Source organism: Oncorhynchus tshawytscha, unplaced genomic scaffold (assembly GCF_018296145.1).
Source record: "Oncorhynchus tshawytscha isolate Ot180627B unplaced genomic scaffold, Otsh_v2.0 Un_contig_1351_pilon_pilon, whole genome shotgun sequence".
NCBI classification, from domain to species: Eukaryota; Metazoa; Chordata; class Actinopteri; order Salmoniformes; family Salmonidae; genus Oncorhynchus; species Oncorhynchus tshawytscha.
This window is the reverse complement of record NW_024609235.1, coordinates 40,524-67,779: the sequence shown is the minus strand read 5'-3', so window position 1 is coordinate 67,779 and position 27,256 is coordinate 40,524. Positions and strand designations below refer to the sequence as shown.

Here is a 27,256-nt window from a genome sequence, read left to right as displayed (position 1 = left end):
GATATACCTGCTGGAGTGCATGCTACAGGTGGGTGTTGCTATGGTGACCAGTGAGCTGAGATAAGGCGGGGCTTTACCTAGCAGAGACTTGTAGATAACCTGTAGCCAGTGGGTTTGGCGACTAGTATGAAGCGAGGGCCAACCAACGAGAGCGTACAGGTCACAATGGTGGATAGTATATGGGGCTTTGGTGACAAAACGGATGGCACTGTAATAGACTGCATCCAATTTGCTGAGTAGAGTGTTGGAGGCTATTTTATAGATGACATCACCGAAGTCGAGGATCGGTAGGATGGTCAGTTTTACGAGGGTATGTTTGGCAGCATGAGTGAAGGATGCTTTGTTGCGATATAGGAAGCAGATTCTAGATTTAATTTTGGACTGGAGATGCTTAATGTGAGTCTGGAAGGAGGAATGGGCCAAAATTCACCCAACTTATTGTGGGAAGCTTGTGGAAGGCTACCCGAAATGTTTGACCCGAGTTAAACAATTTAAAGGCAATGCTACCAAATACTAATTGAGTTTATATAAACTTCTGACCCACTGGGCATGTGATGAAAGAAATAAAAGCTGAATTAAATAATTCTCTACTATTATTCTGACATTTCACATTCTTAAAAATGAAGTGGTGATCCTAACTGACCAAAGACAGGGGATTTTTACTAGGATTAAATGTCAGGAATTGTGAAAAACTGAGTTTAAAGTTATTTGGCTAAGGTGTATGTAAACTTCTGACTTCAATTGCATGTGTACATCTAATATGTGTGTGTATATATATATATGTATATATATATATATATGAAAGTTAAGTTAATAAATAAGAATCCAAAATGTTCAGTGGTTGGGTTTCTGTGGAGATTAATTTGGTATTGTTTCGCAAACCCGTCGATAGGTGGCGACAGAGTTCATTTTCTTTTAAAACTGAAAAAAATTCAAAGAAGAAAAACAAGACAGCTGGAGTCGGTTACTAATGACGTAACAGTTTATGCGACAGGTGAAGGTCGGAAGACAAACCTTCCCAACGTGTTTATCCATCTACAGTACTACTCTCTGATCAATCTCATTCCCCCCGAGAGACGGATATAATAAAACCCAGATCCGATGCGGTTGTTAAGTGGAGCGGTGTTGCGGGCCACGATGAGACACCGCTGTCGCTACTTTTCTGTGGCACAAAACAACTGGAACGCCAGAAAAGTAAGTTTAATAAAGTCTAGATAACAAGATAATTACCTAGTCCCTTGACCCAGTTCCATAAGGACTTCAACTTAAATATCAGTGATAGTTTTCTAAAAAAACACAAAAGGTTAGATTGAAATACAACTATTTTTTCGGGTTCTAGTTTCCACCATATCTCCATGTTTACAGCTCTTGTTTCCAGAAAGCAGCGGTTAGACGGAGTCGACCGGTGGTGATAATTATCAATGTAACTCCGAACAGCGGGGCGTAAATCCGCTGCGGACGTTCCGTGCTGACCGGACCGCTCGCTGGTTGGTCCACACCAGACGCGACCAGGACACGCAGCTTGAAAGATCAACACCAACTCTGAACCGACTATATTCATTTGGGGACAGGTCAAAAAGAATTACCATTTATGCCCCGGATATAAACACTAGGTTGTCATTGTACCTGAAATGAAAAATGAAAGGTCTTCTTCGATGAGGCTTAATGGCGGTTGACATCCAGTAGCTGTTGCATTACCGCCACCTACTACACTGGAGTATAACTCGCTTATACTGTTCTTAATTATCTTTCCTCAAAGTCATTAAAAAAAAGAAAAAGAAATACCCTACTATTTAACACTACACTCTCAAATAATAATAAATACCCTACTATTTAAATCTATTTAGTCCTACTTCAGGCCAACAGTCAGAGGATGGGACACCACCACTCAACCCACCCTGTAACTCGTCTGATGTCTCTCACACCCAAACACCTTTCTGCAGCTGCCAACACAACCTCTATTTCCTGAGTCTTACGTTCCATCCCTGCAGTACAGCTGATAACGATTGTTAAAAATGCTGAAGATCCAACTTTACTGAAACATAGATATGTTGGTTTATATCTATGTTCTGGTACAGATCTACTACACCCCTCCTCTCAGGATCTCTGTTCTGGTACAGATCTACTACACCCCTCCTCTCAGGATCTCTGTTCTGGTACAGATCTACTACACCCCTCCTCTCAGGATCCCTCCCCCTGTTCTGGTACAGATCTACTACACCCCAAGATCCCCTCTCTGGTAGGATCCCTCCCCCTGTTCTGGTACAGATCTACTACACCCAGTCCTCTCAGGATCCCTCCCTCTGTTCTGGTACAGATCTACTTCTCCTCTCAGGATCCCTCCCCTCTGTTCTGGTACAGATCTACTAGTCACACCAGTCCTCTCAGGATCCCTCCCCTGTTCTGGTACAGATCTACTAGTACACCCCCTCTCAGGATCCCTCCCCCTGTTCTGGTACAGATCTACTAGTCACACCAGTCCTCTCAGGATCCCTCCCTCTGTTCTGGTACAGATCTACTAGTCACACCAGTCCTCTCAGGATCCCTCCCTCTGTTCTGGTACAGATCTACTAGTCACACCAGTCCTCTCAGGATCCCTCCCTCTGTTCTGGGTCAGATCTACTAGTCACACCAGTCCTCTCAGGATCCCTCCCTCTGTTCTGGTACAGATCTACTACACCCCTCCTCTCAGGATCCCTCCCCTGTTCTGGTACAGATCTACTAGTCACACCAGTCCTCTCAGGATCCCTCCCTCTGTTCTGGGTCAGATCTACTACACCCCTCCTCTCAGGATCCCTCCCTCTGTTCTGGTACAGATCTACTACCCCCTCCTCTCAGGATCCCTCCCCTGTTCTGGTACAGATCTACTAGTACACCCCTCCTCTCAGGATCCCTCCCTCTGTTCTGGGTCAGATCTACTACACCCTCCTCTCAGGATCCCTCCCCTGTTCTGGTACAGATCTCTGTCCCTCCCCTGTTCTGTACAGATCTACTACACACCTCCTCTCAGGATCCCTCCCTGTTCTGGTACAGATCTACTACACCCCTCCTCTCAGGATCCCTCCCCTGTTCTGGTACAGATCTACTACACCCCTCCTCTCAGGATCCCTCCCCCTGTTCTGGTACAGATCTACTAGTCACACCAGTCCTCTCAGGATCCCTCCCCTGTTCTGGTACAGATCTACTAGTCACCCCTCCTCTCAGGATCTCTGTTCTGGTACAGATCTACTACACCAGTCCTCTCAGGATCCCTCCCTCTGTTCTGGTACAGATCTACTTCACCCCTCCTCTCAGGATCCCTCCCCCTGTTCTGGTACAGATCTACTAGTCACACCAGTCCTCTCAGGATCCCTCCCCTGTTCTGGTACAGATCTACTACACCCCTCCTCTCAGGATCCCTCCCTCTGTTCTGGTACAGATCTACTACACCCCTCCTCTCAGGATCCCTCCCCTGTTCTGGTACAGATCTACTACACCCCTCCTCTCAGGATCCCTCCCTCTGTTCTGGTACAGATCTACTACACCCCTCCTCTCAGGATCGCTCCCCCTTGGCCCATCTTCTCCTGTCTTCACTGCCTCAGCAAATGTCAACTCCTGCACCACTCTAACCCTGGGAACCCCAACCTGCCTCTCACAACTCCTATCAATAGTCCTATGATTTTTATGTACAGCTAGCCACAGCCTTCTACTGTCTGTTGTTGTTGTTGCTGCTGCTGTGCTAGTAGCTAGCTAGTGTGTTGACTGGTTGTGTTGACTGTGTGTGTCCACACAGGGTCTGGTACTCGGCTTTACGAGAGTGAGAAGGAGGACGACTCTCTCCATCTAACTGAATCAGCAGCTGGTGTCGACAGAGTTCTGTCTGGTAAACTGACTGAGCTGCTAAAGATGTGAGTCACACACACACCTTCACACACACACCTTCACACACACACCTTCACACACACACACACACACACCTACACACACACACCTGTACACACACACACACACCTTCACACACACACACCTTCACACACACACACCTTCACACACACACACCTTCACACACACACACCTTCACACACACACCTTCACACACACTTCACACAATACCACACACCTTCACACTATACCTTCACACACACACACACACCTTCACAGGTAACACACACACACACACACTTCACACACACATATTCACACACACACTTCACACACAATACCTTCACACACACACACCTTCACACACACACACCTACACACCTTCACACGCATCCTGTAAGAGTGTGTTTGTGTGTTGACTATATGTACAAACCTTCTCCTTGGTAACTCCTCAGATCAGGACCAGGTCTGAAGAAAGGGAAGAGCAGAGTATTCTACGGTCTTCATGAGGTAATATATATATTACCAGAATATTCTACGGTCTTCATGAGGTAATATATATATTAACTATATTACCAGAATATTCTACGGTCTTCATGAGGTAATATATATTACCAGAATATACTACAGTCTTCATGAGGTAATATATATTACCAGAATATTCTACGGTCTTCATGAGGTAATATATATATTAACTATATTACCAGAATATACTACGGTCTTCATGAGGTAATATATATTACCAGAATATTCTACAGTCTTCATGAGGTAATATATATATTAACTATATTACCAGAATATACTACGGTCTTCATGAGGTAATATATATATTAACTATATTACCAGAATATTCTACGGTCTTCATGAGGTAATATATATATTAACTATATTACCAGAATATTCTACGGTCTTCATGAGGTAATATATATATTAACTATATTACCAGAATATTCTATAGTCTTCATGAGGTAATATATATATTAACTATATTACCAGAATATTCTATAGTCTTCATGAGGTAATATATATATTAACTATATTACCAGAATATACTACAGTCTTCATGAGGTAATATATATATTAACTATATTACCAGAATATACTACAGTCTTCATGAGGTAATATATATATTAACTATATTACCAGAATATTCTACAGTCTTCATGAGGTAATATATATTACCAGAATATACTACGGTCTTCATGAGGTAATATATATATTAACTATATTACCAGAATATTCTACGGTCTTCATGAGTTAATATATATTACCAGAATATACTACAGTCTTCATGAGGTAATATATATATTAACTGTAGTGACGCTGTAACAACAGATATTAAACTCGTCATCTCACTGAGCAGCAGGATGAAGCAGATATTATAGATGAGAGCAAGACGATACATGCTTAATAATTAGTGTGTGTGTGTGCGTGCATACAGGACTTCCCATGCATAGCAGTAGTCGGTCTAGGGAGGAACTCTCTGGGTGTGTGTGGAACAGAGTACTGGGACACCTGTAAGGAGAACATCAGGGCTGCTATAGCAGGTGAGTCTCTCCTTTTACATGTGTGTGTGTGTGTGATGGTACCGTTCTTAGTGATCAACACAACCTGCTCCACGTTTTATCAGTCAAATATTTAGTATGTTTTCTAAGAGGTAATAAACCAAGATGTCTTGATTGTGTCTGTCTTCACAGCCCAGAGTTTATACTTGGTGGAGAGGCACCTCTTAGTAACAATAAACCTGTAACTCATATCGAATATGATTCTACCAACTCTGCACAACTCTTAGGGCAACACAGATATTTTAATGTTGAAATTGATCAGAAGATTTGATTGGGAATCATTGATGGACAGAGATATGGGTTTAATAACAGCCAGTCTGTCTGGGTTCTCCAGAACCATGTGTTGACCCATATAGAGATGGGTTTAATAACAGCCAGTCTGTCTGTCAGGAGGCTGTAGGGTTCTCCAGAACCATGTGTTGACCCATATAGAGGTGGATGGGTTTAATAACAGCCAGTCTGTCTGGGTTCTCCAGAACCATGTGTTGACCCATATAGAGGTGGATGGGTGTAATAACAGCCAGTCTGTCTGGGTTCTCCAGAACCACGTGTTGGCCCATATAGACGTGGGTTTAATAACAGCCAGTCTGTCTGGGTTCTCCAGAACCATGTGTTGAACCATATAGAGGTGGGTTTAATAACAGCCAGTCTGTCTGTCAGGAGGCTGTAGGGTTCTCCAGAACCATGTGTTGACCCATATAGAGGTGGATGGGTTTAATAACAGCCAGTCTGTCTGGGTTCTCCAGAACCATGTGTTGACCCATATAGAGGTGGATGGGTGTAATAACAGCCAGTCTGTCTGGGTTCTCCAGAACCACGTGTTGACCCATATAGACGTGGGTTTAATAACAGCCAGTCTGTCTGGGTTCTCCAGAACCATGTGTTGACCCATATAGAGGTGGATGGGTGTAATAACAGCCAGTCTGTCTGTCAGGAGGCTGTAGGGTTCTCCAGAACCATGTGTTGACCCATATAGAGGTGGATGGGTGTAATGACAGCCAGTCAGCAGCAGAGGGAGCTGTTCTTGGGCTGTTTACTTACGATGACCTGAAAACCAAGAAGAAGACCAGAGTCACCACACAGCTGCATGGCAGGTACACACACACACACACACACACACACACACACACACACACACACACACACATCCACTGACTCTCTGTAACCTGTGTGTGTGTCCAGTGGATGTGTGTCTGGCTGGGAGAAGGGCGTGTTGTACGGAGAGGGGCAGAACCTGGCCCGTTACCTGATGGAAGCTCCAGCCAATCATGTCACTCCGTCAGTCTTCGCTGACACCATCACAAACAGACTGGCTCCCTACGCCGACCACGTCACCGTCCATAAGAGGTACAGAGGGGTACTGGGGGAGGGACTGGAGGGATGAGGAGGAAGAGGGGGATGAGGAGGGACTGGGGGATGAGGAGGAAGAGGAGGGACTGGGGGGTGGGAGGGGAGGAGTCAGGATATAACATTTATTTTGACAAAAGTTTCATTACGGATGTCATTAACAAGTGTGTGTGTGTGTGTGTGTGTGTGCAGGTCTCAAGAGTGGATAGAGGAGCAGCAGATGGGAGCGTTCCTCAGTGTTTCTAAAGGTGATAGATGGGAGGGTTCCTCAGTGTTTCTAAAGGTGATAGATGGGAGGGTTCCTCAGTGATAGATGGGAAGGTTCCTCAGTGTTTCTAAAGGTGATAGATGGGAGGGTTCCTCAGTGTTTCTAAAGGTGATAGATGGGAGGGTTCCTCAGTGTTTCTAAAGGTGATAGATGGGAGGGTTCCTCAGTGTTTCTAAAGGTGATAGATGGGAGGGTTCCTCAGTGTTTCTAAAGGTGATAGATGGGAGGGTTCCTCAGTGTTTGTAAAGGTGATAGATGGGAGGGTTCCTCAGTGTTTCTAAAGGTGATAGGTGGGAGGGTTCCTCAGTGTTTCTAAAAGTGATAGGTGGGAGGGTTCCTCCGTGTTTCTAATAGGCGATAGATGGGAGGGTTCCTCAGTGTTTCTAAAGGTGATAGATGGGAGGGTTCCTCAGTGTTTCTAAAGGTGATAGATGGGAGGGTTCCTCAGTGTTTCTAAAGGTGATAGATGGGAGGGTTCCTCAGTGTTTCTAAAGGTGATAGATGGGAGGGTTCCTCAGTGTTTCTAAAGGTGATAGATGGGAGGGTTCCTCAGTGTTTCTAAAGGTGATAGATGGGAGGGTTCCTCAGTGATAGATGGGAGGGTTCCTCAGTGTTTCTAAAGGTGATAGATGGGAGGGTTCCTCAGTGATAGATGGGAGGGTTCCTCAGTGTTTCTAAAGGTGATAGATGGGAGGGTTCCTCTGTGTTTCTAAAGGTGATAGATGGGAGGGTTCCTCAGTGTTTCTAAAGGTGATAGATGGGAGGGTTCCTCAGTGTTTCTAAAGGTGATAGATGGGAGGGTTCCTCAGTGATAGATGGGAGGGTTCCTCAGTGTTTCTAAAGGTGATAGATGGGAGGGTTCCTCAGTGTTTCTAAAGGTGATAGATGGGAGGGTTCCTCAGTGTTTCTAAAGGTGATAGATGGGAGGGTTCCTCAGTGTTTCTAAAGGTGATAGATGGGAGGGTTCCTCAGTGATAGATGGGAGGGTTCCTCAGTGTTTCTAAAGGTGATAGATGGGAGGGTTCCTCAGTGTTTCTAAAGGTGATAGATGGGAGGGTTCCTCAGTGTTTCTAAAGGTGATAGACGGGAGGGTTCCTCAGTGTTTCTAAAGGTGATAGATGGGAGGGTTCCTCAGTGTTTCTAAAGGTGATAGATGGGAGGGTTCCTCAGTGTTTCTAAAGGTGATAGATGGGAGGGTTCCTCAGTGTTTCTAAAGGTGATAGATGGGAGGGTTCCTCAGTGTTTCTAAAGGTGATAGATGGGAGGGTTCCTCAGTGTTTCTAAAGGTGATAGATGGGAGGGTTCCTCAGTGATAGATGGGAGGGTTCCTCAGTGTTTCTAAATGTGATAGATGGGAGGGTTCCTCAGTGATAGATGGGAGGGTTCCTCAGTGTTTCTAAAGGTGATAGATGGGAGGGTTCCAGTGATAGATGGGAGGGTTCCTCAGTGTTTCTAAAGGTGATAGATGGGAGGGTTCCTCAGTGTTTCTAAAGGTGATAGATGGGAGGGTTCCTCAGTGTTTGTAAAGGTGATAGATGGGAGGGTTCCTCAGTGTTTGTAAAGGTGATAGATGGGAGGGTTCCTCAGTGTTTCTAAAGGTGATAGATGGGAGGGTTCCTCAGTGTTTGTAAAGGTGATAGATGGGAGGGTTCCTCAGTGTTTGTAAAGTTGATAGATGGGAGGGTTCCTCAGTGTTTGTAAAGGTGATAGATGGGAGGGTTCCTCAGTGTTTCTAAAGGTGATAGGTGGGAGGGTTCCTCAGTGTTTCTAAAGGTGATAGATGGGAGGGTTCCTCAGTGTTTCTAAAGGTGATAGATGGGAGGGTTCCTCAGTGTTTCTAAAGGTGATAGATGGGAGGGTTCCTCAGTGTTTCTAAAGGTGATAGATGGGAGGGTTCCTCAGTGTTTCTAAAGGTGATAGATGGGAGGGTTCCTCAGTGTTTCTAAAGGTGATAGATGGGAGGGTTCCTCAGTGATAGATGGGAGGGTTCCTCAGTGTTTCTAAAGGTGATAGATGGGAGGGTTCCTCAGTGATTGGGAGGGTTCCTCAGTGTTTCTAAAGGTGATAGATGGGAGGGTTCCTCTGTGTTTCTAAAGGTGATAGATGGGAGGGTTCCTCAGTGTTTCTAAAGGTGATAGATGGGAGGGTTCCTCAGTGATAGATGGGAGGGTTCCTCAGTGTTTCTAAAGGTGATAGATGGGAGGGTTCCTCTGTGTTTCTAAAGGTGATAGATGGGAGGGTTCCTCAGTGTTTCTAAAGGTGATAGATGGGAGGGTTCCTCAGTGTTTCTAAAGGTGATAGATGGGAGGGTTCCTCAGTGTTTCTAAAGGTGATAGATGGGAGGGTTCCTCAGTGTTTCTAAAGGTGATAGATGGGAGGGTTCCTCAGTGTTTCTAAAGGTGATAGATGGGAGGGTTCCTCAGTGTTTCTAAAGGTGATAGATGGGAGGGTTCCTCAGTGTTTCTAAAGGTGATAGATGGGAGGGTTCCTCAGTGTTTGTAAAGGTGATAGATGGGAGGGTTCCTCAGTGTTTCTAAAGGTGATAGATGGGAGGGTTCCTCAGTGCTTCTAAAGGTGATAGATGGGAGGGTTCCTCAGTGTTTCTAAAGGTGATAGATGGGAGGGTTCCTCAGTGTTTCTAAAGGTGATAGATGGAGGGTTCCTCAGTGTTTCTAAAGGTGATAGATGGGAGGGTTCCTCAGTGTTTCTAAAGGTGATAGATGGGAGGGTTCCTCAGTGTTTCTAAAGGTGATAGATGGGAGGGTTCCTCAGTGTTTCTAAAGGTGATAGATGGGAGGGTTCCTCAGTGTTTCTAAAGGTGATAGATGGGAGGGTTCCTCAGTGTTTCTAAAGGTGATAGATGGGAGGGTTCCTCAGTGTTTCTAAAGGTGATAGATGGGAGGGTTCCTCAGTGATTGGGAGGGTTCCTAAAAGGTGATAGATAGATGGATGGGAGGGTTCCTCAGTGTTTCTAAAGGTGATAGATGGGAGGGTTCCTCTGTGTTTCTAAAGGTGATAGATGGGAGGGTTCCTCAGTGTTTCTAAAGGTGATAGATGGGAGGGTTCCTCAGTGTTTTCCTCAGTGTTTCTAAAGGTGATAGATGGGAGGGTTCCTCAGTGTTTCTAAAGGTGATAGATGGGAGGGTTCCTCAGTGTTTCTAAAGGTGATAGATGGGAGGGTTCCTCAGTGTTTCTAAAGGTGATAGATGGGAGGGTTCCTCAGTGTTTCTAAAGGTGATAGATGGGAGGGTTCCTCAGTGTTTCTAAAGGTGATAGATGGGAGGGTTCCTCAGTGTTTCTAAAGGTGATAGATGGGAGGGTTCCTCAGTGTTTCTAAAGGTGATAGATGGGAGGGTTCCTCAGTGTAGATGGGAGGGTTCCTCAGTGTTTCTAAATGTGATAGATGGGAGGGTTCCTCAGTGATTGGGAGGGTTCCTCAGTGTTTCTAAAGGTGATAGATGGGAGGGTTCGTCAGTGATAGATGGGAGGGTTCCTCAGTGTTTCTAAATGTGATAGATGGGAGGGTTCCTCAGTGTTTCTAAAGGTGATAGATGGGAGGGTTCCTCAGTGTTTCTAAAGGTGATAGATGGGAGGGTTCCTCAGTGTTTCTAAAGGTGATAGATGGGAGGGTTCCTCAGTGTTTCTAAAGGTGATAGATGGGAGGGTTCCTCAGTGTTTCTAATAGGTGATAGATGGGAGGGTTCCTCAGTGTTTCTAAAGGTGATAGATGGGAGGGTTCCTCAGTGTTTCTAAAGGTGATAGATGGGAGGGTTCCTCAGTGTTTCTAAAGGTGATAGATGGGAGGGTTCCTCAGTGTTTCTAAAGGTGATAGATGGGAGGGTTCCTCAGTGTTTCTAAAGGTGATAGATGGGAGGGTTCCTCAGTGATAGATGGGAGGGTTCCTCAGTGTTTCTAAAGGTGATAGATGGGAGGGTTCCTCAGTGTTTCTAAAGGTGATAGATGGGAGGGTTCCTCAGTGTTTCTAAAGGTGATAGATGGGAGGGTTCCTCAGTGTTTCTAAAGGTGATAGATGGGAGGGTTCCTCAGTGTTTCTAAAGGTGATAGATGGGAGGGTTCCTCAGTGTTTCTAAAGGTGATAGATGGGAGGGTTCCTCAGTGTTTCTAAAGGTGATAGATGGGAGGGTTCCTCAGTGTTTGTAAAGGTGATAGATGGGAGGGTTCCTCAGTGCTTCTAAAGGTGATAGATGGGAGGGTTCCTCAGTGTTTCTAAAGGTGATAGATGGGAGGGTTCCTCAGTGTTTCTAAAGGTGATAGATGGGAGGGTTCCTCAGTGCTTCTAAATATGATATATGGTTCCTCAGTGTTTCTAAAGGTGATAGATGGGAGGGTTCCTCAGTGTTTCTAAAGGTGATAGATGGGAGGGTTCCTCAGTGTTTCTAAAGGTGATAGATGGGAGGGTTCCTCAGTGTTTCTAAAGGTGATAGATGGGAGGGTTCCTCAGTGTTTCTAAAGGTGATAGATGGGAGGGTTCCTCAGTGTTTCTAAAGGTGATAGATGGGAGGGTTCCTCAGTGTTTCTAAAGGTGATAGATGGGAGGGTTCCTCAGTGTTTCTAAAGGTGATAGATGGGAGGGTTCCTCAGTGTTTCTAAAGGTGATAGATGGGAGGGTTCCTCAGTGTGATAGATGGGAGGGTTCCTCAGTGTTTCTAAAGGTGATAGATGGGAGGGTTCCTCAGTGTTTCTAAAGGTGATAGATGGGAGGGTTCCTCAGTGTTTCTAAAGGTGATAGATGGGGGTTCCTCAGGGTTCCTAAGTGATAGATGGGAGGGTTCCTCAGTGTTTCTAAAGGTGATAGATGGGAGGGTTCCTCTGTGTTTCTAAATTGATAGATGGGAGGGTTCCTCAGTGTTTCTAAAGGTGATAGATGGGAGGGTTCCTCAGTGTTTCTAAAGGTGATAGATGGGAGGGTTCCTCAGTGTTTCTAAAGGTGATAGATGGGAGGGTTCCTCAGTGTTTCTAAAGGTGATAGATGGGAGGTTCCTCAGTGTTTCTAAAGGTGATAGATGGGAGGGTTCCTCAGTGTTTCTAAAAGGTGATAGATGGGAGGGTTCCTCCAGTGTTTCTAAAGGGATGGGAGGGTTCCTCAGTGTTTCTAAAGGTGATAGATGGGAGGGTTCCTCAGTGTTTCTAAAGGTGATAGATGGGAGGGTTCCTCAGTGTTTCTAAAGGTGATAGATGGGAGGGTTCCTCAGTGTTTCTAAAGGTGATAGATGGGAGGGTTCCTCAGTGTTTCTAAAGGTGATAGATGGGAGGGTTCCTCAGTGATAGATGGGAGGGTTCCTCAGTGTTTCTAAAGGTGATAGATGGGAGGGTTCCTCAGTGTTTCTAAAGGTGATAGATGGGAGGGTTCCTCAGTGTTTCTAAAGGTGATAGATGGGAGGGTTCCTCAGTGATAGATGGGAGGGTTCCTCAGTGTTTTAAAGGTGATAGATGGGAGGGTTCCTCAGTGTTTCTAAAGGTGATAGATGGGAGGGTTCCTCAGTGTTTCTAAAGGTGATAGATGGGAGGGTTCCTCAGTGTTTGTAAAGGTGATAGATGGGAGGGTTCCTCAGTGTTTCTAAAGGTGATAGATGAGAGGGTTCCTCAGTGTTTGTAAAGGTGATAGATGGGAGGGTTCCTCAGTGTTTCTAAAGGTGATAGATGGGAGGGTTCCTCAGTGTTTCTAAAGGTGATAGATGGGAGGGTTCCTCCGTGTTTCTAATAGGCGATAGATGGGAGGGTTCCTCAGTGTTTCTAAAGGTGATAGATGGGAGGGTTCCTCAGTGTTTCTAAAGGTGATAGATGGGAGGGTTCCTCAGTGTTTCTAAAGGTGATAGATGGGAGGGTTCCTCAGTGTTTCTAAAGGTGATAGATGGGAGGGTTCCTCAGTGTTTCTAAAGGTGATAGATGGGAGGGTTCCTCAGTGATAGATGGGAGGGTTCCTCAGTGTTTCTAAAGGTGATAGATGGGAGGGTTCCTCTGTGTTTCTAAAGGTGATAGATGGGAGGGTTCCTCAGTGTTTCTAAAGGTGATAGATGGGAGGGTTCCTCAGTGATAGATGGGAGGGTTCCTCAGTGTTTTAAAGGTGATAGATGGGAGGGTTCCTCAGTGTTTCTAAAGGTGATAGATGGGAGGGTTCCTCAGTGTTTCTAAAGGTGATAGATGGGAGGGTTCCTCAGTGTTTGTAAAGGTGATAGATGGGAGGGTTCCTCAGTGCTTCTAAAGGTGATAGATGAGAGGGTTCCTCAGTGCTTCTAAAGGTGATAGATGGGAGGGTTCCTCAGTGTTTCTAAAGGTGATAGATGGGAGGGTTCCTCAGTGTTTCTAAAGGTGATAGATGGGAGGGTTCCTCAGTGCTTCTAAAGGTGATAGATGGGAGGGTTCCTCAGTGTTTCTAAAGGTGATAGATGGGAGGGTTCCTCAGTGTTTCTAAAGGTGATAGATGGAAGGGTTCCTCCAGCGCCATTATATCATATACAGTTTGTTCAGCGGCCTCCAGCGACATTATATTATATACAGTTGGTTCAGCAGCCTCCAGCAACATATTATATACAGTTGGTTCGGAGCCAGTAAAATGGCAGCCTCCGGCGACATATATATATACATTTGGTTCAGCCTCCGGCGACAAATTATATACATTTGGTTCAGCCTCCGGCGACATTATATTATATACAGTTGGTTCAGCAGCCTCCAGCAACATATTATATACAGTTGGTTCGGAGCCAGTAAAATGGCAGCCTCCGGCGACATATTATATACATTTGGTTCAGCCTCCGGCGACAAATTATATACATTTGGTTCAGCCTCCGGCGACATTATATTATATACAGTTGGTTCAGCAGCCTCCGGCGACATTATATTATATACAGTTGGTTCAGCAGCCTCCAGCGACATTATATTATATACAGTTGGTTCAGGGCCAGTAAAACGGCAGCCTCCGGCGACATTATATTATATACAGTTGGTTCGGAGCCAGTAAAACGGCAGCCTCCTGCGACATTATATTATATACAGTTGGTTCAGGGCCAGTAAAATACAGCGGCAGCCTCCGGCGACATTATATTATATACAGTTGGTTCAGCAGCCTCCAGTGACATTATATTATATACAATTGGTTCAGCGGCCTCCAGCGACATTATATTATATACAATTGGTTCAGGGCCAGTAAAACGGCAGCCTCCTGCGACATTATTTATATACAGTTGGTTCAGGGCCAGTAAAACGGCAGCCTCCTGCGACATTATATTATATACAGTTGGTTCAGGGCCAGTAAAACGGCAGCCTCCTGCGACATTATATTATATACAGTTGGTTCAGCAGCCTCCAGCGACATTATATTATATACAGTTGGTTCAGGGCCAGTAAAACGGCAGCCTCCGGCGACATATTATATACAGTTGGTTCGGCAGCCTCCAGCGACATTATATTATATACAGTTGGTTCAGAGCCAGTAAAACGGCAGCCTCCGGCGACATTATATTATATACAGTTGGTTCAGAGCCAGTAAAACTGCAGCCTCCGGCGACATTATATTATATACAGTTGGTTCGGAGCCAGTAAAACGGCAGCCTCCGGCGACATTATATTATATACAGTTGGTTCAGCAGCCTCCAGCGACATTATATTATATACAGTTGGTTCAGGGCCAGTAAAACGGCAGCCTCCGGCGACATATTATATACAGTTGGTTCGGCAGCCTCCAGCGACATTATATTATATACAGTTGGTTCAGAGCCAGTAAAACGGCAGCCTCCGGCGACATTATATTATATACAGTTGGTTCAGGGCCAGTAAAACGGCAGCCTCCAGCGACATTATATTATATACAGTTGGTTCAGGGCCAGTAAAACGGCAGCCTCCGCGACATTATATTATATACAATTGGTTCAGGGCCAGTAAAACGGCAGACTCCGGCGACATTATATTATATACAGTTGGTTCAGCAGCCTCCAGCGACATTATATTATATACAGTTGGTTCAGCAGCCTCCGGCGACATTATATTATATACAGTTGGTTCGGCAGCCTCCGGCGACATTATATTATATACAGTTGGTCAGGGCCAGTAAAACGGCAGCCTCTGGCGACATTATATTATATACAGTTGGTTCAGCAGCCTCCGGCGACATTATATTATATACAGTTGGTTCAGCAGCCTCCGGCGACATTATATTATATACAGTTGGTTCAGGGCCAGTAAAACGGCAGCCTCCGGCGACATTATATTATATACAGTCGGTTCGGCAGCCTCCAGCGACATTATATTATATACAGTTGGTTCAGGGCCAGTAAAACGGCAGCCTCCGGCGACATTATATTATATACAGTTGGTTCAGCAGCCTCCAGCGACATTATATTATATACAGTTGGTTCAGCAGCCTCCGGCGACATTATATTATATACAGTTGGTTCGGCAGCCTCCGGCGACATTATATTATATACAGTTGGTTCAGGGCCAGTAAAACGGCAGCCTCCAGCGACATTATATTATATACAGCTGGTTCAGCAGCCTCCGGCGACATTATATTATATACAGTTGGTTCAGGGCCAGTAAAACGGCAGCCTCCGGCGACATTATATTATATACAGTTGGTTCAGCAGCCTCCGGCGACATTATATTATATACAGTTGGTTCAGCAGCCTCCGGCGACATTATATTATATACAGTTGGTTCAGCAGCCTCCGGCGACATTATATTATATACAGTTGGTTCAGCAGCCTCCGGCGACATTATATTATATACAGTTGGTTCAGGGCCAGTAAAACGGCAGCCTCCAGCGACATTATATTATATACAGTTGGTTCAGGGCCAGTAAAACGGCAGCCTCCGGCGACATTATATTATATACAGTTGTTGGTTCAGCAGCCTCCGGCGACATTATATTATATACAGTTGGTTCAGCAGCCTCCGGCGATATTATATACAGTTGGTTCATATTATATATATACAGTTGGTTCAGGTCCAGTAAAACGGCAGCCTCCTGCGACATTATATTTAAAAGGGAAAACAGAGTTGTTGTTTTACTCAACATGTTTTGTTGTTGATATTTGTTACTGTTGAGAGGAGAACTCACCAGAAATAATTTCACCGTTTATACCCTGCTGTCTCCTGTGACAAAGAAACGTTTGATTTGTTTGGTTGTTTTAGGCTCAGAGGAACCGCCTGTCTTCCTGGAGCTACACTACAACGGTTGTCCTGACAACGCACAGTGTCCTCTACTGCTGGTGGGCAAGGGCATCACCTTTGACAGGTACGCGCACACATCACACGTCACTGCTGTCCAATCAGGGTGCTCTATTCACTGTGTTGGACACACTAGTGGTTCAAATATCAGCTGCCATTTTTTTTTTGATTCCTAGTCTCATTTAATTGATACAACTGTTACTTACTCTCTCCGTCTCTCTGTCTAGTGGTGGGATCAGTCTAAAGCCTCCGTCAGGTATGGACGCGATGAGGGCTGATATGGGAGGAGCCGCCACGGTGTGTTCCGCCATCGTCACGGCAGCAGCCCTCAACCTGCCAATCAACATCATAGGTGAGCTTGCGGCGACGTGACGCGCTAGCCAATCGACCCTGTTTCTTAAGAACTAATGTCCTGTAGGTTTTAACTCCAGGAGGGTATCTCTCCAGGAACAGGGTTGGAGTTAAAACCTACAGGAGGGTATTTCTCCAGGAACAGGGTTGGAGTTAAAACCTTCAGGAGGGTATCTCTCCAGGACCAGGGTTGGAGTTCGTCTGCAGCTTGTCTCCTAGAAGTTTCTAGTTTGGTCTGCAGCTTGTCTCCTAGCTTGTCTGCTAGAGTTTCTAGTTTGGTCTGCTGCAGCTTGTCTGCTAGAGGTTTGGTCTGGTTTGGTCTGCAGCTTGTCTCCTAGAGGTTTCTAGTTTGGTCTGCAGTTTCTCCTAGGGTTTCTGTTTGGTCTGCAGCTTGTCTCTAGAGGTTTCTAGTTTGGTCTGCAGCTTGTCTCCTAGAGGTTTCTAGTTTGGTCTGCAGCTCTCTCCTAGAGGTTTCTAGTTTGGTCTTGTCTCCTAGAGGTTTCTAGTTTGGTCTGCAGCTTGTCTCCTAGAGGGTTCTGGTTTGGTCTGCAGCTTGTCTGCTAGAGGTTTCTAGTTTGGTCTGCAGCTTGTCTGCTAGAAGTTTCTGGTTTGGTCTGCAGCTTGTCTCCTAGAGGTTTCTGGTTTGGTCTGCAGCTTGTCTCCTAGAGGTTCCTAGTTTGGTCTGCAGCTTGTCTGCTAGAGGTTTCGAGTTTGGTCTGCAGCTTGTCTGCTAGAGGTTTCTAGTTTGGTCTGCAGCTTGTCTGCTAGAGGTTTCTAGTTTGGTCTGCAGCTTGTCTGCTAGAGGTTTCTGGTTTGGTCTGCAGCTTGTCTGCTAGAGGTTTCTAGTTTGGTCTGCAGCTTGTCTCCTAGAGGTTTCTAGTTTGGTCTGCAGCTTGTCTCCTAGAGGTTTCTAGTTTGGTCTGCAGCTTGTCTCCTAGAGGTTCCTAGTTTGGTCTGCATCTTGTCTCCTAGAGGTTCCTAGTTTGGTCTGCATCTTGTCTCCTAGAGGTTTCTAGTTTGGTCTGCAGCTTGTCTCCTAGAGGTTTTTGGTTTGGTCTGCATCTTGTCTCCTAGAGGCTTCTAGTTTGGTCTGCATCTTGTCTCCTAGAGGTTTGTAGTTTGGTCTTTGTCTGCTAGTTTCTGGTTTGGTCTGCATTCTTGTCTGCAGCTTGTCTGCTAGAGGTTTGGTCTGCAGTTTGACCTGTTTGGTCAGCTTGTCTGCTAGAGGTTTCTCTGCACAGGAAGTTTCTAGTTTGGTCTGTGTTATTAACAGTTTGGTCTGCAGCTCTGTCTCCTAGCACCTCTCTGTTTGACCTGCAGCTTGTCTGCTAGAGGTTTCTCCACAGGAAGTAGTAATGTGTGTTATTAACAGGTCTAGCACCTCTCTGTGAGAACATGCCCAGTGGAAAAGCCAACAAGCCTGGAGATGTCGTCACCGCCAAGAACGGCAAAACCATACAGGTATTTGTTACCGTGGCTACTAAACCATTACAGGTCTTTGTTACCATGGCTACTAAACCATACAGGTCTTTGTTACCATGGCTACTAAACCATACAGGTCCTTGTTACCATGGCTACTAAACCATGCAGGTCATTGTTACCGTGGCTACTAAACCATACATGTCTTTGTTACCGTGGCACTAAACCATACAGGTCTTTGTTACCGTGGCTACTAAACCATACAGGTCTTTGTTACCGTGGCTACTAAACCATGCAGGTCTTTGTTACCGTGGCTACTAAACCATGCAGGTCTTTGTTACCGTGGCTACTAAACCATGTAGGTTTTGTTACCGTGGCTACTAAACCATGCGGGTCTTTGTTACCGTGGCTACTAAACCATGCAGGTCTTTGTTACCGTGGCTACTAAACCATGCAGATCTTTGTTTACATCAAATTACGTATTTTGTGTGTGTAGGTGGACAACACGGACGCAGAGGGACGGTTGATCCTAGCAGATGCTCTCTGTTACGCTCACAGCTTCAACCCCAGGGCCATCGTCAACGCTGCTACCCTCACTGGTTAGTACCCTCACTGGTTAGTACCCTCACTGGTTAGTACCCTCACTGGTGAGTGCCCTCACTGGTGAGTGCCCTCACTGGTGAGTGCCCTCACTGGTGAGTGCCCTCACTGGTCCCTCACTGGTTAGTACCCTCACTGGTTAGTACCCTCACTGGTTCCTCACTGGTTAGTACCCTCACTGGTTAGTACCCTCACTGGTTCCTCACTGGTTAGTACCCTCACTGGTTCCTCACTGGTTAGTACCCTCACTGGTTAGTACCCTCACTGGTTCCTCACTGGCTAGTACCCTCACTGGTTAGTACCCTCACTGGTTCCTCACTGGCTAGTACCCTCACTGGTTAGTACCGTCACTGGTTCCTCACTGGTTAGTACCCTCACTGGTTAGTGCCCTCACTGGTTAGTGCCCTCACTGGCTAGTGCCCTCACTGGCTAGTGCCCTCACTGGCTAGTGCCCTCACTGGTTAGTACCCTCACTGGTTAGTACCCTCACTGGTTCCTCACTGGTTAGTACCCTCACTGGTTCCTCACTGGTTATTACCCTCTCTGGTTAGTACCCTCACTGGTTCCTCACTGGTTAGTGCCCTCACTGGTTAGTACCCTCACTGGCTAGTGCCCTCACAGGCTAGTGCCCTCACTGGCTAGTGCCCTCACTGGCTAGTGCCCTCACTGGCTAGTGCCCTCACTGGTTAGTGCCCTCACTGGTTCCTCACTGGTTCCTCACTGGTTAGTGCCCTCACTGGTTCCTCACTGGTTAGTACCCTCACTGGTTAGTACCCTCACTGGTTCCTCACTGGTTAGTACCCTCACTGGTTAGTGCCCTCACTGGTTAGTGCCCTCACTGGTTAGTACCCTCACTGGTTCCTCACTGGTTAGTACCCTCACTGGTTCCTCACTGGTTAGCCCTCACTGGTTAGTACCCTCACTGGCTAGTACCCTCTTGGTCACTCGTGTTTTCTGTCTCTCAGGAGCGATAGATGTTGCTCACTAACTGGCTAGTCTATTGGTCTCGTGTTTTCTCTCTGTCTCTCAGGAGCGATAGATGTTGCTCACTAACTGGCTAGTCTATTGGTCACTCGTGTTTTCTCTGTCTCTCAGGAGCGATAGATGTTGCTCACTAACTGGCTTGTCTATTGGTCACTCGTCTTTTCTCTCAGGAGCGATGGATGTTGCTCTGGGTTCAGCAGCGACAGGAGTCTTCACCAACTCTGATTGGCTCTGGGAACAGCTTCACAAGGTAACAGACAGACACACAGACAGACAGACAGACAGACAGACAGACAGACAGACAGACACACAGACAGACACACAGACAGACACACAGACAGACACACTGAAAAGCCATCCTCTAGTATAATTGGGTAAGTTGGGTTCTTCTATCAGAAAAACGGAAATCAACTAAAATGTATTGAACTGGTTCGGAAAAAACATTATTTTGCAAAATATTATGAACTGAAAAGATCTGAAATTCATATTTCCTGTCTGACGAGGAGCACGTGGAAATGCCCCTGTGTGTCTGTGGTTTCTGTGCCATATTCCTGTAACTGTCTGACGAGGAGCGCGTGGAAATGCCCCTGTGTGTCTGTGGTTTCTGTGCCATATTCCTGTAACTCTGACGAGGAGCACGTGGAAATGCCCCTGTGTGTCTGTGGTTTCTGTGCTGTGCCATATTCCTGTAACTCTGACGAGGAGCACGTGGAAATGCCCCTGTGTGTCTGTGGTTTCTGTGCCTTCAGAAAGTGGACATAAACCCCTTGCCTTATTACAGCCTGCATTCAAACTGGATCGACGTCTTTCTCCCCCATAATAACCAAGTAAAAACATGTTTTTAGAAATTGTTACATTTATTGAAAATTAAATACTGAAATATCTCATTTACATAAAGTATTCACACCCCCGAGTCACTTTGTCTTTCTTTTAAGGCTCTAAGAGTCATTACAGCTGGGAGTCTTTCTGGGTAAATCTCTAAGAGTCATTACAGATTAGAGTCTTTCTGGGTAAATCTCTAAGAGTCATTACAGATTAGAGTCTTTCTGGGTAAATCTCTAAGAGTCATTACAGCTGAGTCTTTCTGGGTAAATCTCTAAGAGTCATTACAGCTGGGAGTCTTTCTGGGTAAATCTCTAAGAGTCATTACAGATTAGAGTCTTTCTGGGTAAATCTCTAAGAGTCATTACAGCTGAGTCTTTCTGGGTAAGTCTCTAAGCTCTTTCCACACCTGGATTGTGCAACATTTGCCCATTATTCTTTAAAATATTCTTCAAGCTCTGTCACATTGGTTGTTGATCATTGCTAGACAACCATTTCCAGGTCTGACCATAGATTTAAGTAACTGCTGAAAGGTGAATTCATCTCCCAGTGTCTGGTGGAAAGAAGACTGAACCAGGTTTTCCTCTAGGATTTTGCCTGTTCTCAGCTCCATTCCGTTTCTTTTTATCCTGTAAAACTCCCCAGTACTTAACTATTACAAACATACCCATAACATGATGCAGCCACCACTATGCTTGAAAATATTGAGTGTTACTCAGTAATGTGTTGGATTTGCCCCAAACATAACGCGTTGTATTCTGGACACAAAGTTCATTCTCTACCATTTCACGCACTATTACTTTAGTGTCTTGTTGCAAACAGGATGCATGTTTTGGAATATTCTTATTCTGTACAGGCTTCCTTCTGTTCACTGTGTCATTTCAGTTAGTATTGTGGAGTAACTACAATGTTGTTGTTCCATCCTCAGTTTTCTCCTATCACAGCCATTAAACTCTGTAACTGTTTTAAAGTCTAAATTGGCCTCATGATGAAATCCCTGAGCAGTTTCCTTCCTCTCCGGCAACTGAGTTAGGAAGGACGCCTGTATCTTTGTAGTGACTGGGTGTATTGATACATCATCTAAAGTGTAATTAATAACTTCACCATGTTCAAAGGGATATTCAATGTCTGTTTGTTTTAACCAATAGGAGCCATTTGCGAGGCAGTGGAAAACCTCCCTGGTCTTTGTGGTTGAATCTGTGTTTGAAATTCACTGCTGGACTGAGGGACCTTTCAATTATCTGTATGTGTGGGGAAAGAGATGAGGAAGTCATTAAAAAACTCATGTTAAAGATTATTATACACAGTGTCCAAGCACATCTTCACTCCTGAACTTGAGGCTTGTCATAACAAAGGAGTAGAATACTTATTAACTGAAGACATTTCAGTTTTAATTCATTTGTTAAAATTTCGAAAAACACAACAAAATGTGGGAAAAGTCAAGGGGGTGAATACTTTCTGAAGGCACTGCATGTCTACACTTTGTAACCGTTAGCAATGATGCTAATGCTGCTGAATGCTGCTAAATGCTGCTAATTATGCTGATGATGATGCTAATGCTGCTGATGCTAATGCTGCTGATGCTAATGCTACTGATGCTGCTAATGCTACTGATGCTGCTAATGCTACTGATGCTAATGCTACTGATGATGCTAATGCTGCTGATACTAATGCTACTGATGCTAATGCTACTGATGCTACTGATGCTGCTAATGCTACTGCTACTGATGATACCATTCTTCCCCATCTCAATTAAGAGTTAACTATAAAGTAGCCTCTGCATATCTGCATCCAGTAGTCATGTGTTTTGCATAATATAAAGAAACTTCCTCAGATTTTTTTCTCCCTCAAGTCTCCTGATGTGGTTTAAGCATTTGGAGTTGTGGTTAGTACCCTAGTGGAGTTGTGGTTAGTACCCTAGTGGAGTTGTGGTTAGTACCCTAGTGGAGTTGTGGTTAGTACCCTAGTGGAGTTGTGGTTAGTACCCTAGTGGAGTTGTGGTTAGTACCCTAGTGGAGTTGTTTTTCTGTTGAAAGTGTGATTTTTGAGAGTGAAAACCAGGCAGAATCTGTCCCTGTACCGTTGTGGTATTGAGTAATGTGATACTAAACCTGGTATACAAGTCCAAATTCTGCTATTGTGACCTCACTAACACACAAACCCTGTAATATATAAACACTGTGGTGTCTCTGTGTGTTAGGAGACAGGGTATGGAGGGTTATATAAACACTGTGGTGTCTCTGTGTTAGGAGACAGGGTATGGAGGGTTATATAAACACTGTGGTGTCTCTCTGTGTTAGGAGACAGGGTATGGAGGGTTAGGCCACTGTGGTGTCTCTGTGTGTTAGGAGACAGGGTATGGAGGGTTACATAAACACTGTGGTGTCTCTCTCTGTTAGGCCAGTGTGGAAACAGGAGACAGGGTTGGAGGGTTAGACACTGTGGTGTGTCTCTCTCTGGCCAGTGTGGAAACAGGAGACAGGGTATGGAGGGTTACATAAACACTGTGGTGTCTCTCTGTGGCCAGTTGGAAACAGGAGACAGGGTATGGAGGGTTATATAAACACTGTGGTGTGTCTCTGTGTTAGGAGACAGGGTGTGGAGGGTTATATAAACCAGTGGTGTATCTGTCTGTGTTAGGCCAGTGTGGAGGGTTATATACAGGAGAGACAGGGTGTGGAGGGTTATATAAACACTGTGGTGTGTCTCTCTCTGTTAGGCCAGTGTGGAAACAGGAGACAGGGTATGGAGGGTTATATAAACACTGTGGTGTCTGTGTGTTAGGAGACAGGGTATGGAGGGTTACATAAACACTGTGGTGTCTCTGTGTGTTAGGCCAGTGTGGAAACAGGGACAGGGTATGGAGGGTTATATAAACACTGTGGTGTCTCTGTGTTAGGAGACAGGGTGTGGAGGGTTATATAAACACTGTGGTGTGTCTCTGTGTTAGGAGACAGGGTGTGGAGGGTTATATAAACAGGAGAGACAGGGTATGGAGGGTTATATAAACACTGTGGTGTCTCTGTGTGTTAGACAGGGTGTGGAGGGTTATATAAACACTGTGGTGTGTCTCTCTGTGTTAGGCCAGTGTGAAACAGGAGACAGGGTATGGAGGGTTATATAAACACTGGTGTGTCTCTGTGTGTTAGGCCAGTGTGGAAACAGGAGACAGGGTATGGAGGGTTATATAAACACTGTGGTGTCTCTCTGTGTTAGGCCAGACAGGGTGGGTGGAGGGTTATATAAACACTGTGGTGTGTCTCTGTGTTAGGAGACAGGGTGTGGAGGGTTATATAAACACTGTGGTGTGTCTCTCTGTGTTAGGCCAGTGTGGTAACAGGAGACAGGGTATGGAGGGTTATATACACACTGTGGTGTGTCTCTGTGTTAGGAGACAGGGTGTGGAGGGTTATATAAACACTGTGGTGTGTCTCTCTGTGTTAGGCCAGTGTGGTAACAGGAGACAGGGTGTGGAGGGTTATATAAACACTGTGATGTGTCTCTCTGTGTTAGGCCAGTGTGGTAACAGGAGACAGGGTATGGAGGGTTATATAAACACTGTGGTGTATCTCTCTGTGTTAGGCCAGTGTGGTAACCGGAGACAGGGTATGGAGGGTTATATACACACTGTGGTGTGTCTCTGTGTTAGGAGACAGGGTGTGGAGGGTTATATACACACTGTGGTGTCTCTCTGTGTTAGGCCAGTGTGGTAACAGGAGACAGGGTGTGGAGGGTTATATAAACCAGTGTGGTAACAGGAGACAGGGTGTGGAGGGTTATATAAACACTGTGGTGTGTCTCTCTGTGTTAGGCCAGTGTGGTAACAGGAGACAGGGTATGGAGGATGCCGTTGTTTCAACATTACACCAGACAGGTCACTGACTGCCAGCTGGCTGACCTCAACAACGTCGGCAAATACAGCCGGTAAGAATACACACACACACACACACATACACACATACACACATACACACATACACACACACACACATACATACACAGGTATACATACACATACACACACACAGGTAACATCTAGAAACAACCCTAAACAACTTCTGTGTTAATGCCATCTTGCGTGTAGTTCTGGCGGAGCCTGCACGGCGGCAGCGTTTCTGAGGGAGTTTGTGACGGCTCCTCATTGGGCGCACCTGGACATAGCCGGGGTGATGACCAATAAGGACGAGGTACGGTACTCTTCTGGAACATTGATCTTAGAGCTGTTTTTGATTTTTGCATTGATTTTACCGGGTTCGTCTCACTGAGTTGAAATATCTTTTGCAAAAGAGACCTGGGCAAAAGGGCAGCACACAAAGCATAAAACATGTACAACATAAAACACTACAGTTTCAAGGTTGACTTTAGGGGGGGACGCTAAGATAAAGGCTTTAAACTGTAGAACTGATCAATGCAGCGTCAGGTCAGGTCAGGTCATTTCGTATTGACCTCTACAGCTTCCTGTGAAATGATGTCACAAATACTGGAGGAGTTACTGGCTAGCTACAGTGGCTAGCTTAGCTAACGAACATCAACACACACTGGAGGAGTTACTGGCTAGCTACAGTGGCTAGCTTAGCTAACGAACATCAACACACACTGGAGGAGTTACTGGCTAGCTACAGTGGCTAGCTTAGCTAACGTACTAGCTAAGACACATCAACACACACTGGAGGAGTTACTGGCTAGCTACAGGGGCTAGCTTAGCTAACGTACTAGCTAAGACACATCAACACACACTGGAGGAGTTACTGGCTAGCTACAGGGGCAAGGCTAACGAGCTAGCTCTGTCCGTCACAGCGCATGATCAGAATGACACATCAACACACCCCTTCTGTTAGTGTTCTAGAACCATTACTTCTGTTAGTGTTCTAGAACCATGACGAACTACAACCCCTTCTGTTAGTGTTCTAGGAACCATGATCGAACCCCTTCTGTTAGTGTTCTGAACCATGACTACAACCCCTTCTGTTAGTGTTCCCATCTGTTAGTGTTCAGGAACCATGACGACCACAACCCCTTCTGTTAGTGTTCTGGAACCATGACGACCACAACCCCTTCTGTTAGTGTTCTAGAACCATGACGACCACAACCCCTTCTGTTAGTGTTCTGGAACCATGACGACCACAACCCCTTCTGTTAGTGTTCTGGAACCATGACGACCACAACCCCTTCTGTTAGTGTTCAGGAACCATGACGACCACAACCCCTTCTGTTAGTGTTCTGGAACCATGACGACCACAACCCCTTCTGTTAGTGTTCTGGAACCATGACGACCACAACCCCTTCTGTTAGTGTTCTGGAACCAACCCCAACCCCTTCTGTTAGTGTTCTGGAACCATGACGACCACAACCCCTTCTGTTAGTGTTCTGGAACCATGAACAACCCCTTCTGTTAGTGTTCTGGAACCATGACCCACAACCCCTTCTGTTAGTGTTCTGGAACCATGACGACCACAACCCCTTCTGTTAGTGTTTAGGAACCATGACGACCACAACCCCTTCTGTTAGTGTTCAGGAACCATGACGACCACAACCCCTTCTGTTAGTGTTCTGGAACCATGGAACAACCCCTTCTGTTAGTGTTCTGGAACCATGACGTTAGTGTTCTGGAACCACAACCCCTTCTGTTAGTGTTCTGGAACCATGACGACCACAACCCCTTCTGTTAGTGTTCTGGAACCATGACGACCACAACCCCTTCTGTTAGTGTTCTGGAACCATGACCATGACAACCCCTTCTGCCACAACCCCTTCTGTTAGTGTTCTGGAACCATTCTTCTGTTAGTGTTCTGGAACCATGACGACCACAACCCCTTCTGTTAGTGTTCAGGAACCATGACGACCACAACCCCTTCTGTTAGTGTTCTAGAACCATGACGACCACAACCCCTTCTGTTAGTGTTCTAGAACCATGACGACCACAACCCCTTCTGTTCTGTCCGGCTGAGGGGTTGGATTGCTGAGAGACGCTGGCTCTTGTCCTGTTGGACATTAACAATACACTTTTCTCTTTTTAGATTCTCTCTCACTGTTTGTCTCTCTCCAGGTTCCCTACCTGAAGAAAGGAATGTCTGGGAGACCGACACGAACACTGGTAGAGTTCGCTGCTGGACTGGCCAACCAAGCCTGAAGACACACACCACACCTACACACACTGAGCTGGCTGGAGAAGGATTATTCTGTAGAGACAGAGACACTGGTACTGTGTAGAGTTACAGACTGCTTCCCAAATAGCACCTTATTCCCTCCCCATAGGAGTCTGGTCTAAAGTAGTGAACTATATAGGGAATAGGATGCTATTTGGGATGTATCCTGAGTCATCTGGTAGTAGCCTGCTGTGCATCGAGAGGGTTGAAGAGGACATTTCCACCCCAGTGCCCCAGCACATGTAACTAATTCCCTCACTAGGCTAGTTTATAGCCTACATACGTATTCATTGAGAAACTGAATTTATGTAAATTGACAAGGTATATCGTATCCTACCCTACCATACAAAAGCAGTTTGCAGTCAGAGTGCTAACTGCATAAAAGGTATATCATGTTTACCCTACCAAAACAGTTTGCATTCAGAGTGCAGTTATTCTGCATTCACTGCAGTTATTCTGCATTCACTGCAGTTATTCTGCATTCACTGCAGTTATTCTGCATTCACTGCTTCCAAAATACCACCGTCGACATTAATCTTGTTTTGGAACGGTAACTACGCAAAGTGTTGTTGCATAGCGACACTACGCTGTCCTTTATAACTGGAAGAACGCAGGATGGCCTTTTCTGCGTAGCCTTCTTGCGTTGCATACGCAGGGTAAAAACCAGGCTTCAGTGACAGTATGTTAACCAACCTCTTGTGTCCAGTAGT

At 45.6% G+C, this 27,256-nt stretch overlaps 1 protein-coding gene across 1 annotated transcript; it reads left to right on the top strand.

Moving 5' to 3' along the window:
- The first annotated feature begins 966 nt into the window (after positions 1–966).
- LOC112224901 (cytosol aminopeptidase-like) lies at positions 967–26,911 on the top strand. The gene is given in 16 exon segments (XM_042314578.1): positions 967–1,194; positions 3,773–3,785; positions 3,788–3,887; positions 4,317–4,371; positions 5,303–5,408; positions 6,361–6,520; positions 6,609–6,773; positions 6,966–7,021; positions 16,189–16,291; positions 16,452–16,576; positions 17,948–18,036; positions 18,491–18,593; positions 19,749–19,828; positions 24,212–24,324; positions 24,485–24,587; positions 26,447–26,911. Coding segments are annotated over 16 exon segments (1,548 nt in total). The 5' UTR covers positions 967–1,101; the 3' UTR covers positions 26,531–26,911.
- The last annotated feature ends 345 nt before the right edge of the window (positions 26,912–27,256 follow it).